At 38.8% G+C, this 13,605-nt stretch overlaps 1 protein-coding gene across 1 annotated transcript; it reads right to left on the bottom strand.

The window, feature by feature from the left end:
• Window positions 1-726: 726 nt before the first annotated feature.
• On the bottom strand, window positions 727-3,897 carry LOC127761513 (nudix hydrolase 12, mitochondrial-like). The gene is made up of 6 exons (XM_052285818.1): window positions 3,697-3,897; window positions 3,531-3,616; window positions 3,289-3,409; window positions 2,940-3,023; window positions 1,597-1,746; window positions 727-1,478 (listed from the first exon to the last, which is right to left on the bottom strand). Exons 2-6 carry the CDS (start codon window positions 3,608-3,610, stop codon window positions 1,299-1,301), a joined length of 615 nt encoding a protein of 204 aa, XP_052141778.1. The 5' UTR covers window positions 3,611-3,616; window positions 3,697-3,897; the 3' UTR covers window positions 727-1,298.
• Window positions 3,898-13,605: the final 9,708 nt, after the last annotated feature.

Below are 13,605 nucleotides of genomic sequence, written 5' to 3' on the forward strand. Positions count from 1 at the left end.
TTTAGACCTGGAAGTACAGTAGTACACGTGGTTGAGTATAAAGTAATGGCCCAGCCCACAAAATTTTGTTAGAAAACAATATACTGACTCGATCATCGATCACGTTGCCTTTTTCTTCTAACTCTTATTTCCAGCCATTCCTTTTTTACTCTGTCGATGTAATACTCTCTCCATTTCATATTATAAAACACTATTTTTTTAATCAACCTTCTTTAAATTTTACCAAATATATAAAAAAAAGCAAACATGTACAACACCAAATTAATAATGTTTATTTTGTATTAAAAATATTGCTATGGTTTTTTTAAAAACTTGGTAAACCTTAAAGAAGTTTGACTCATAAAAGGTTAAAATGTAAAACGGAGGGAGTAGTAACTTTGAATAAGTATTTTGTTTGGCAAGTATTTAAGAATTGCAAGGTCACATGTTTGATTTAACCAATTCAGACACTACAGATGCAGATTAAGAGCAACAGAGTTGGAAAAATCTCATGACAGGACTTGAAGATAAATATGTTCGCCCAGTAATTCTTGTAGTGTACAAATTTTTATCCTTTTAGGTTGACTATTTAATTACATCACCCCCTTTTTTTAAGCAGAATTAACATTTGATGAACTTTTGTTAGGAAAACATTTTGTGGCCTGAGGGAAACATCAGGCATTCAGTTGGTATTTTTTTTCTACAGGTATTTAGGGATTTGTCCCAACACATATGGCAAAGGCCAGGGATATAAATCATCTCCATTATATATAAAATTTGTTATTGTTCAGAACATTTCATCTATACAGAAAGTCCATCTAAGGATATTGAAGGCATATACAACACATGAACACATGCAAACATGTTATATACCTTACTAATTTTTGAATATTACACAGAAGAATTACACAGTAGACCCCAGTCATCAGCAGACATTGGATTGATCATGCAAATGGACACTGCAATATGCATCCAGAGAGGTTAAAGTTTCAGTCACCTATGAAACAGTTTTTTGCCTTAACCTCCGAAGCCAACCAATACCAAAGTTGTGGATGGAAGTGCCTGGAGCTGAGGGGTTCAGGTCATAGAATCTTTCTTAGACAATGTGCAATTGTTCAAGCAGGGCAACAACTGCAGGTATTACAGACTCATCACTAGCTGCTCAAGAAAAAAAAAAGAAAGATTCTAAAGAAGTGATTAGAGATTCTGAATTTTCTGGTAGCCATGTTTGCGGTTGAAGGGGATTGACAGCTATACTAGTTGCACGCCTCTGCGTTCATCAGTTTTATCCACAGCATCAGCATCATCATCATCATCAATCAGCACAGCGCGACCGCGCTATCAGATGATGCCTGCAGCATCATGTACATGCTAGTTTGATCAGACAGTTCCTGCGCAGACGCCACCGGCTCGATCATCGACAACCGCTCCAGCAGAGCGGTGAGCGCCTCGCGCATCCATTCGTACCGGCAGAGCTGGTAGGCTTCACCGGGGGAGACCTGTTCATTGATCATCAGTAGTGAGTGACAGTAGCAGGTAAGTCTCTGAATTCTGAGATTCAGAGCTTCCATTGACACTAAAACTTGCAATTCATTGTGTGGTGGGACAATGGCTCACCCATCGACGGCCATGGGTCGCCTGCTCCGGCCACGACTCGAGCTCCTCAGTGACCTCCATGGCGAAGATGTAGCCCTTGCAAGCTCCCCTTGGGCTGCTGCTGTTCTGGCTGCTCTTGCTCTTGAACACCCAGTGTCCCAAGGTAGTCCTCTGGTACATGCACACAAGAAATGGCAAAGCAGCACCAAATGTCAATGAACCGAAAAATTTCGCATATCTGCCGGATTCAAAGGAGACACTGAATTGTTCTAACTTCTGTCACAATTTCGCAGTTGCATGTTGCATTTGCATTTCCACTGCAATTTCAGCAACTGTTCCTATCAGCATTGCAAGTTGCCTTAGAATTGAATGGTTTGAAATGATGAACCAAGCGAACAAGAGTCCTGTCCTATACATGGTACTAACAGCAACATGCTGACATGAATGCATCACCTACGTAGGAGTACTACTAATCAGGCTGGTGATGGCAGTGTGGGGGAGCAAGTAGGAAACACACCACATGCATAGTTGTTGGGGACATGGTTGCAATTCACACTAGAAAAAAATAAAGTATCAGCCTATTGACTCCGATCTGAAGGAGAAAAACTAGTTTTCTGATGTCGAACAGGCCGGTCGACGAAGTATGGAAGAAATAGGGGGGAAACAATAATTCATCTGGCTTAATTATACCGAGATCTTCTCCCCCAACTAGAAAATCACAATGATTTCAGAGTATCACCTTATAAAATGGTGGGTAATGATATGTTTATCCCCAACCCAATTGTGCTCTGCAGTACTGATTAGGTTGGTTAGTCAAAAACCATTTCGTTGCTGCTTTTTTTTTTCTATCTTGTGTGAGTCTCAAACCACCAACTGATTGCTAGTACAGTGCTAGAGTGCAGTTCTAGCCAATGCCAATGCCTATAGAGAAACTTCCATGTCGCTTTCACCATTGAGGCCTTCCTCTACATTCCTACATGTTTACTTAGAGCCATCTGACCATAGTTGCAAACCCATCAGCCTAGTTTAACCATTGCTGAGCTTTCAGTGACAGGGCAACTGGACAAATGGCTCCAAATATCGGCTGCTAAATTACTCCCACTATCAAGATTTGCGCCGCAACACGACACCGAAAAAGGCGTCGCGCCGTGATCCCGAACAGCAGACTTTTCAGGACGCAGGCAGCATTTTCTCTGGACGCTAATCAGCATTCACCACCAACAGTCCAACACCAGTGATCCACACGTCATCATCGTTTGTTGTTGTTAAGCATGCGGGGGAATTAATATAGTATGAAATCTACTGGCAAAGCAAAAAACAGTGAAGTGTTAAGCGAGAGAGGAAATGGTGAAGCTGCTAGTTACATTGACGATGCCCTTGACGCCGGCCTCCTCCATGGCCTCGCGGGACGCCGCCTCGTACACCTCCTCGTCGTCCTCCCATCCACCCTGTAAACAAGAGTAGAGCCAGATCGATCAATCATTTCGCTTCAAGAAACTCTGAACCATTCTGGTTTCAGGAAATCAACTCTGAACCATTTCGTTTCAAGAAACTCTGAACCATTTGGTCTCAAGAAAGTCTGAACCATTTCGGTTTCAGGAAAATTAACTCTGAACAATTTGGTTTCAGGAAATTGGGTCGGAACCATTCCGATTGAAGAAATCAGCACCGAGCAAATTTCATTTCGAAGAGAGATGGTGGTGCAGTTGGTACCTTGGGGAAGACCATGTCGGCGCGGTTGGGGGTGGAGACCATGAGCACCTCCACCTGGCCCGGAACGTCGCCGAGGATGCGAGGGTTGGCCTCGTCTTTCTTCACCCGGTACGGCACGCAGCTGCAATACGAACGGAACAAAAGATCGCAAGGAAAGAATTGATCAGCAAAAAGATTAGCAAGAAATCGATCAAGAACGCAGCGGGGGGATGGATCGATGGATATGCAGCAAGACGACCCACCCTGCGACGAGGCGGTACTCGTTGTCGTAGCGCTGCCTGAGGCGGCCCGTCCTGGCCACCACCTTGTCCGGCGACGACATTGCAATCTGCCGATCCTAACGCACGTGAGCAGATCACCAACATATACAAGAAGAAGCAAACAGAAAGTAGGGGAAATCTTGGTCACCTTATAAAGGAAGCAGAAGAAGGGTCAAGAAGACGAACAGAAAATGCCTCCTCTTGTGCCTTTGGATGAGGAGAGGTGATGATGGGATTGGTGATGGCGGCAATGACGCCACGGCCTTATCTCTCCAAGGGGGGGAAGAAAATTGAAGACGATAAAATAGCAACGGAAGCGGAGGCAATCTCTCACAATTCACAGAACCGAGAGACGCGCACGCGCCTATAAATGGCGCGAGGCCTCTTGGGTAGGAGAGAGAGAGAGAGAGAGAGAGAGAGAGAGAGAGAGGAGGGGTCAACCAACATGACCCGCCTGGCACTCTGCCATTGCTGCCACTGCCACCACCGACCCGCCCAAAGAAAGCTACGGCAGACAGATTTCGCGCCATTTCTATTTATGTTCCTCGATGGCTAAAATACGCTAATTTAAGCTGTCAGGGAAGCAACGAGGGAAAAATGCAGAGATTGCAGCAGGGGTGATCACGTTCTCGTGTGTTAGCGAGACAATGTGGTGTCAACTGTTAAAATTATAATACCTTCGTTTCAAAATAAACTAAGTTAGCTAACGATGTGATAAAATCCAGTACAACGAATTTAGACAAATATTTATCTGATTTATTATATTAGGTTGTGTCACATCCTAATTTATTTTAGGATTAAGGGAGTGTACTTTCAGGACAAGCTGAAAAATATATTCCCTACGTTTGATTTATTTTAGGATAAAGGAAATATACTTGTAGAAGAAGCTGAAAAATATATTTTGTTCATTCGGAGATAGATGTGGGTAAGAAATTGGCTAATGGCCCGTGGCATCCCTACTTCTAAAGATTTAGCCATATCTATTTAGGTTTATGATTTGGTCAAATTTTTAAAATTTGACTTTGATTTTATCTTAAATAGATATATATTTTTCTAAAAAAATGATATTTGTTAGTTAGTGTACACGGTATGTCCATGCAAAAATATAACTATATATGTATATATGATTCCACGAGAGTTTAACTGAGTGCTATGATTAAATCAATGTGTACGCTAAATTTTATTGTGCCATATAGTATTATATATGTTGACTTCTAAAATGCCATATTGTTATACGGAGTATACTTCATAATTTTTTATATTATGAATGATGATGCGGTCTTCAAAATATATTTTCAACTATATTTTTCATTACATATTGAAAAAAGTAAGTAAACATTTAATTATGTTCAATTAGTTTTAAGAAAATATATCTATCGTTTTCTAGTGTTTTTAAACTAAATATTAACTTGTTGATAGTCTAGGTTTTAATTGTTTTATCTTAACCTATCTGAAACGTCAAGAGCTATGGAATGCATCATCAAAGATGTGTCACCATCACCGAACAACAAGTACTATCATTTCCCCGAAAAAAAAAACAAGTGCTATCATTCAGGGGTTGCTATGCAAATCAAACCTACATATTATTGTAAACTCTTTATGAATAACATTGAGAAGCTTCGTGAGATCACGAACATGCATGCTAGTACCACAATTGTCAAGTTAAAAATAGTGATCATGTACTTGGATTCTTAGGTTGCTACTCAATACAATTAATCAATTATCAAGAATCTCATCTGCTACTCAGTAGAGGGAATCTTTTCATGATTAAAAGACGGTGATATATGGAGTAATTAACTAGGTTCCTAGTTGAAAGTACGTATATTCTTTTAAAAGTTTGAGCAATCCCTATTGGTTTTAGGATGATCTAAACTTTTGAGAAATTCAATAACACAACAAATATAAGGACTATACAGATAAACTATGCCAAGTCATAAAAGTTTCTCAGTCTGCCTACTTCTGTGCATCCATCTATTGCCGTATATGATCTTATAGCCCATATAATTTATACGTAAATAGTGGAAACAAGGAATAAATAATTATATTGTAGTCAGCATTGTAATGCCCTGGCTAGTTAATTAGCAACCTATAATGATATGTCTGAGACCCATGTGATCTAAATAAGCGTACGTGATGAGGGTTTAACTTATAATATCCTTTCTACTTCAAGATGCTATGTATACTCCCTCTTTTTTTTCATGATATGTTTTAAGTCAGCACAAGGATTAGGAGACTATTAAACGGGTTAAAAGTACCATGCTATTTATATTTAAGTACATTGGGAATAAAAATAGCAGTTAGTGAGGCGCGTTTTATACTAGAGAGTATGAAATAAGAAGAAACAAACAAGAAAAACAAGCAACAAGTTAACACACATGGATGGCTTATATTTTGAAACAAAATGAGAAAAACTATACGCCTTACAAAATGAAACGAAGAGAGTATAAAGACACCAACACAGCCTATTCAATTCAAGTAACAATTCACATTTTAGCAATATATAAAATAAATATCGGATATATACATTCATTGATTGCTTTAGGTGCAACCGCTTGAGTTGTGTGTTATGGGTTGCAGGGTTGGTTATGTGTCCATTTGTTTGAGTTAACCAATTTTTTTATGTGTGTAAACAACATCTAGCACTAGATAATTCGCTAGCTAGGTATTATTTGCTTTATTTTATTTTGATAACACAAGCATGTTAATATATGTTAGTACCAAATATATGAACGTATCATAGATCGTGGGTTGGTAGTACACTAATAAGTAAAAACTTCATAATTTTGTTCAAATGTTAGTTAGAATGAGATCTCAAGCCTTGCATTGAGTCAAACCATTTTGTAACATAGTACCCACATCTAAATAACTAAATGTATCATTGATACTCCCTCGTCCCATTTTAAACGCAGCCATGAGTTTCCGTGTTCAACTTTAATCTTTTTTCTTATTTAATTTTTTTAAAAAAAATTAAAAACATAAGTCCTACATAAAGTACTTTATCATCTAATAACAATAAAAAATAGGACGAAGGGAAACTTATGGTTGTGCTTAAAATAGGACGAAGGGAGTGCCAATGTACCATATATAGCTGCAGAGAGCAGAAATTTATTCTCTGACAAACTTCCCATTTTCACATGGCTATAAATGCATTTTAATCAGCTCGTCACATGCATGCCCATTGAATCTCCATCTTGATCCTGACCATATATACTAGTGTAATTAAATTATTCTCAACATGTTAATTAACTATTTCTTTCTAGTACTGTTGAATTGATGTTTCCCATTTGATTTATCTATTGTACTAATTAATTAATGTTCAAATTGAGGATGATGCATTCTGTTTGGAGCTCTACAATTCCTGGGGTATTCTCATTGACCAGGGATGATGAGATCTACTCTGCTGAATCAATAACCCTGTTCCATTTTTCTTTGCCAAAAGAAAGTTGAACATAGGTGGTTTTACAAAACATGGCGATGATAAACGAAGACTACATCTATAACCATGAAGAAGATTAACGCAAAAAAGGAGGCACACATTTTATGGTGTCGGTCATGAATATCAAATTACTCCCTATTTATCCTTGAAAGCTTACTAAATCCCTCTCATACCCCTGAAATTTACCCAATCTCTTCTTTACCCTCTCATGCCCCTGAAATTTAAGAAATTAAATTAATCTTCCTATATGATCTAATTTAATTTCACAACTTTTTCGAAAGAGCAGCCACATGTATGCGTATTACAAGCATACTGACATGCTTTCATATTTCAGTTATATGTGTTGGTGTATATGAGCACGATATCTCTAGGTTTGGTAGTTTAGCTTTTGTATCAGGCTCTGCCTTATTTGTTATATGGTCTATTACCTCTAAATATAATAAATTAAGCTCTTATCCTCCAAGCCATGTACAAATTTAATCGGTCTCTCCATATATATGAAATCAATAAATTTGTACACCAAATATCTCCAAAATAGATCATCACTCAAAGAACTGTTCCCTTGTCCCAATTGCATCATCCTTGTGCTCTAACCTTTTTTATATTTGGCCTTTCAACTGTACTGAATTTTACAATAGATTTGAAAGCGATGTTGGGGCCTTAGGGGAGAAACAATATTCAATATGGTGTTAATATTGTTATGGCCTTTGATATATATAGCGACATGCTTATGCCATATGGGCTGCGGTACTGTGTTTTTATTGAAACTTTTCTTTCCTAAACACGTGGAGCTATGCTCAGCAGTTGCGTCAGTGCTTCTCTTAATTTATCGATGAAAGTATAGTCATATATAGTGAGTAGGTTATGATTTTTCTCTATTAGAAAATTGTTTCAGAGATTTACCCTCTTACTCTTGTCTTTGTCTATCCCCACCAAACCCTACTACCAGATAAAAGGGACCTTCAACTCTTGAAACAAAGAAATTAAATTAATTATCCCTATAAGGTTATAATTAACCCAATCGATAGTGGTACTAGTTCCTCGTAATATGTTGTAGAGTTTGTACTCCCACCATGTAAAAGTCTCTACTATTATAAAAATTGTATATATTTTTGCCGGTATTTTGGTAAGTCATCGTGTTTGAGTTGGTTTTTAAGTCCTCGATTAACAGAACGTCCCGCTACTGACACTTGAAAAAGCAGTTGAAAATATAAATCCGTATTTGAGTCAGTTTTTAAGTTCGTTCACTTTTAAAAATTACAGAATGAGTTGTATAAGAAATCTCTTTAAACAAACTCGCAGGCTAACTTGAGACAATCGAACTCCTAATTGCAACTTATGATTTTGTAAGAAAAATATCTAAGCGAATTTCCATAGGGAATTTGACCTTAGCTAAACAGTACAACAATAATAAGATTAAAATAGCCTTCACCTGTTGCAACGCATGGGCATTGTGTGTGTGTGTGTATATATATATATATTTGATATTTAAATTTTATAAAAATCATAACTTTTAAGTACTAATTTTTCCTCCAAAAACCTCTCATTCAAATTTCTTTTCATCTTACCCCTAATCACGCTATTTAATAAGGCACTCTATATGTTTCAGTTTATTAAAGTTCTAGCAAATTTTACACTAAACTAAGGGGTGTGGCAAATTGCTACCCTCATTATTAATTGTATCCTAATCTTCTTCGGTTTCAGTTTATTTAAAGTTCTAGCAAATTTTACACTAAATTAAGAGGTGTATTAATAAATTGTACGACCCTCATTAATTGTATTATAATCATTTTTTTCTAAGCAAGCATCAAAATTCCTTGTAAGGAGTATAGGAAGAAAAAAGACATCTCTAAAAATATTTTGGAATATGAAGACGACAAGTATTTTGGCAAAATTTTGACTTCTAGAACAACATGTAAACTGAAACTGAGGGAATAGCTCATTTCTCTTCCATACTAGTTTATTGAATGCCATAATTTTTTTTTTGGACTGAGGGACCAGTGGTTTGGTCATACGGGGTTCAATCGATATTGGATAAAAACTAAGCGTATATGAGAGGGTTAAACCGGAAAATAATCCGACTACGAGACATGACATATGCATGTTTACATACGCAATTCAATTTTTATAGCTAAGATGTATTTTGAGATGGGTCTACTTACGCAATTCAAAGGTTGGATCTCAGAGATTATTTTTTAGGTTAAATTCACCGGTAGAAAAACTATCTTTGCTCGGTCGCCCAAAATCTACAATAGTCCCAGTTCGAATAGGAACCGGGACTAAAGATTATTTTTAGTCCCGGTTAAAAAATTTTTGATCACCAACCGGGGCTAACGATCATTTTTAGTCCCGGTTCAAAAAGTTATCAGACCGAGTTAGACCCCAATTCTTTTTTAGTCCCGGTTGGTATAAACAACCGGGACGGACAAAAAAAAAAATCAACCGAGCTGGCGCCACTGCCCCGCCCGGCCGCCTCGGTCTCTCCCCCTTTCTTTCCCCTCTCCTCACATTAATCCCTTCTCCATCCTTATCCATCCCTCCTCCATTCCTTCTCCTCTCCCATTCCTCTCCCTTCTCTTCTCTTCCTCCTCCTCCTCCTACCACGTGAGGCCGGGCGGCGCGCGGCGGTAGGGAGGGCGCGGAGCGGCGGGTGGCCGAGGCGGGCGGCCGGCGAGGCCGGCGGCGGGCGGCCGAGCAGGCGGCCAGCGAGGCGGCGGTGCTCCCCAGACGGGCGGCGGAGCCCGAGGCAGCGGCACTCCCCGGGCGGGCGGTGGAGCCCGAGGCGGCGGGCGGCGATGCTCCCCAGGCGGCGACGGAGCCCGAGGCGGCCGAGCTGGAGGCCGGCGAGGCGGCGGACGGCCGGCACCCGATCTCTGCGATGTGGTTTTTTCCTGATCTGTGCGATGTGTGCGGCCGATCTATGCGATGTGGATTTCTTTTTCTGATCTGTGCGGCCGATCTGTGCGATGTGATTTCTTTTTCTGATCTGTGTGATGTGTGATGTGTGAATGAATTTGTGGGGATGATTTTGTAATTTTGTGAATGATTTGTGATGTAGGCTGTGTTTAGTTCAGCGTAAAGTTTGGATTTTGGTTGAAATTGGAGATGATGTGACTAAAAAGTTGTGTGTGTATGACAGGTTGATGTGATGGAAAAGGACTGAAGTTTGGATCCAAACTTTGGATCTAAACACAACCGTATTTGGAGATAGAAAATGCAGCTTGATGTATTTGGGGATTCTGTGAATGATCTGTGGTGTTGGAATGATTTGTGGATAATATGAATGATTTGTGAGGCTCGAAATCATGCAAGCAGCAGTAAAAGAAAAAGAAAAAAAAAAGAACATTAGTCCCGGTTGGTAACTCTAACCGGGATTAGATCTTTAGTCCCGGTTACTAACTCCAACCGGGACTAAAGATCCTTTTTTAGTCCCGGTTGTTTCAACCGGGCTAAAAATGAGTATTTTTAGTCCCGGATTCGTTAGTCCCGGTTGTATAACCGGGACTATAGGGGGTTGTGAACCGGGACTAAAAAAGGTTTGTTCACCAGTAATTGGATCAACACACAAAAGTTAATCGGGTAACTATATCGTATTATCTTGGGCATAACTTGATACCATCTTTTTTGTGGATACCAGATACCAGTGTCGTGATCGAGCCAGCTTGGCTCATTTTGAAAGGACTCACCTTTAATCTTTCTATACCTTCTATCATCGTTCGCTAGCAATAATTATATACCAAAATTTATACAACCATGCAACATCATTTACAATATATTTAATTCTACAAATTAACATGAAAGCATTTCCAATCATGATCCCTCACATTATTTTTATAATATTTAAACATATATATTCATCATGCATTGAAGTGCGGGATACTAGTATCATTTACTCTCTCCATCCCAAAATATAAAGGATCTAAGAGAGTCCAAATTCGTAGTGCTAGAATATTCACATTCCTTCAAATCGATGAAGAGAGTAGTTTGTTTCATGATTAGTAATTTAGTATTACATAACTTGATTAATATTTCATTTACAATCTCCCACAGAGTCTACTAAATCTATTTCTTTCTAAACATTGTTTGGAAAAACCAATTTTAGTTGTCACTAATAACGAATATCCTTTTTACGTACTCCTAGTATGATTGTTGAAAAAAAACCATATCAAAGATTACTTAACAATTCTCCTAGCAAAGCGTGAAGAATCAACTACTATTCTTCCCGTCTCTAAATATTTAACCCCATTGACCTTTTTAAACATGTTTGACTATTCGTCTTATTAAAAAAATTTAAGTAATTATTAATTTTTTCCTATCATTTGATTCATTGTTAAATATACTTATATATATATATATATATAGTTTTATATATTTCACAAAAGTTTTTGAATAAGACGAACGGTCAAACATGTTTAAAAAAATCAACGGCACCAAATATTAAAGGACGGAGGGAGTAGTTCTGATCTGATCAATTGAGTACTCAATTGTGATCTTATGTACGCATGACAATTTTTCGCTAAATTTCAGTCACACTTATTATATTTCAAATTTCGAAATTTTACTTGGAATATGCATAAATTACGTCCCGCATCAAAACCTCAAAATTAATTTCGTGACATTTCAATCGGTTTTCGAGCTATATATGTAGAAATATTTGGAGTTAATATGCCTCCGATCCGGCCGGCCGGCCGGCCATCTGCACGTAGAACGCACGCACGCGTGCCGACATGCCGCAAATCGGCCGCGTCAGCTACGTTACTCCCTAGCTAGCTAGCCGTCAAAAAATGGAAACAATCCGTGCTTGCCCAACGATACATCATATGGTCCATCCGGCCGAACCGACGACCACGACGAGGTCAGTTTCGACCTGCTGCATGCCAAAGTCGATCGTCTACAAATCAAATGTAATGGCAATTAATAGGAGTAGTAATTAAGCTATATATAGCTTACATTGTGTAATTAGCTGCTAGGAATTAATCGCATACCGGTGGCTTACAGGCTGGCTGGCTCAAAGCTATGCACACAATATTTATGTACTCCCTTCGTAAAAAAAAATACCAATCCTAACTTTAAATATGAATATACACTATATCCAAATTTAAATTTAAAATTAGATTTAGCATTAGGCTTTTCTTAATCGCAGAGTGAGTAGTCGTAAAAGAAGTTGTTTTGGACAGTGACACAGTCTAAAAAAACACAACTTTGACTTCTTATTTCTATAAAAATATTATTGAAAAGTGATATATGTATATTTTTATGAAAGTATTTTTGAAGACAAATCTATTTATATAATTTTTATATTTTTAAACTCAACAACTTGAGAGTTATTCATAATTTAAATTCTCAAGGTTTGACTTAAATATTGTCCTCAACGATTTTTTTACGAGTAGGGAGGAAGTAAGTAGGAAGTCGGTTGCGAGATGGAAGCGTCGTCGTGGCGGCTGACTGGGTCAGGTCTCTAGTCTGCAGGCAAGGTCAGGTGCTTTTGCTTGTCGGCAACTCGGCATCGATCGTTACTTTCTTGTCTACTCCTACTCATTATTATTAATTAATGGGGGTAGTAGGTCAATTTAAGTAGGCACACGCACGCGTCCAAACTCGACCCCCAAGCTGCATCTGCATGCCGACCGCGAGGAGTTGTTATAAGCCATACACGGAGTATGTAATTAACCCCTCGGACACGCCCCCGCGTTCCACAGCGATCGCCGACGTCGATCGAGATCATGGGCGCGTTGCTATATCACGTTCGATGGAAAAAAAAACAGAAACAAAACCTCGCAAATTTCAAACCTTAATTTATATCCACTTAACGATTCGTGCTTAATTTAGGGTGTCTTCGGAACCTGTTCCCAACACTAAGTGCCTGCACGGAAAACGGAGCAGCGATTAGCGGGTAATTAATTAAGTATTTGCTATTTATTTTAAAAAATGGATTCATTTAATTTTTTATGTAACTTTCTTATAGAAACTTTTTGCAAAAAAATGTATCGCTTAGCAGTTTGAAAAGCGTGCGTGTGAAAAACGAGAGATACGGGTAGGGAAGAGGGCACATCATCTTATTCAAGCTAGCAAGCCTGCAACCAATTCCTGCTCAGTACTATCGATCCTCCATCCCTATCTCCCTGCAGTCGTACCGCTAGCGGCGCCGCCGCCGACCAACAAGGCAAAGGACGACGGAGCCTCGATCTCCACGTCTATATGTTTATGATTCGTAAGTCTGCGATGCGCCTGCTCAATCTGTTTGGTAGTATTTTCTCGTGTTGTGTCTTTGGTTCATGTTTGCCCAGCAAATTCCTGATTAATATATATGCTTGTGTCCTGCACACTTTCACTCGCACTGCAGACTAACGAATATTGGCTATAGCCGACTGGGGGTGCCTGACGAGATATGGCCGTTGCACTGCCATCACACATTCACACCAGCTTCGACATGAACAAAGCTGCAGAGTATTGAAAGCTGATTCTGTGATTCGTTTAATTTGTACTACTAATTTATTATATGAGCTAGGCAAAATCACATAGCATTTACATACATGGTTTTTTTATTCGTTTACGTGCTATTTGCCATTTTGTAATTAAATCTGTTAAGCAAAGAACCACTTACATGGACAACACTCAATC

Source organism: Oryza glaberrima, chromosome 2 (assembly GCF_000147395.1).
Source record: "Oryza glaberrima chromosome 2, OglaRS2, whole genome shotgun sequence".
In the NCBI taxonomy this organism is placed as follows: domain Eukaryota; kingdom Viridiplantae; phylum Streptophyta; class Magnoliopsida; order Poales; family Poaceae; genus Oryza; species Oryza glaberrima.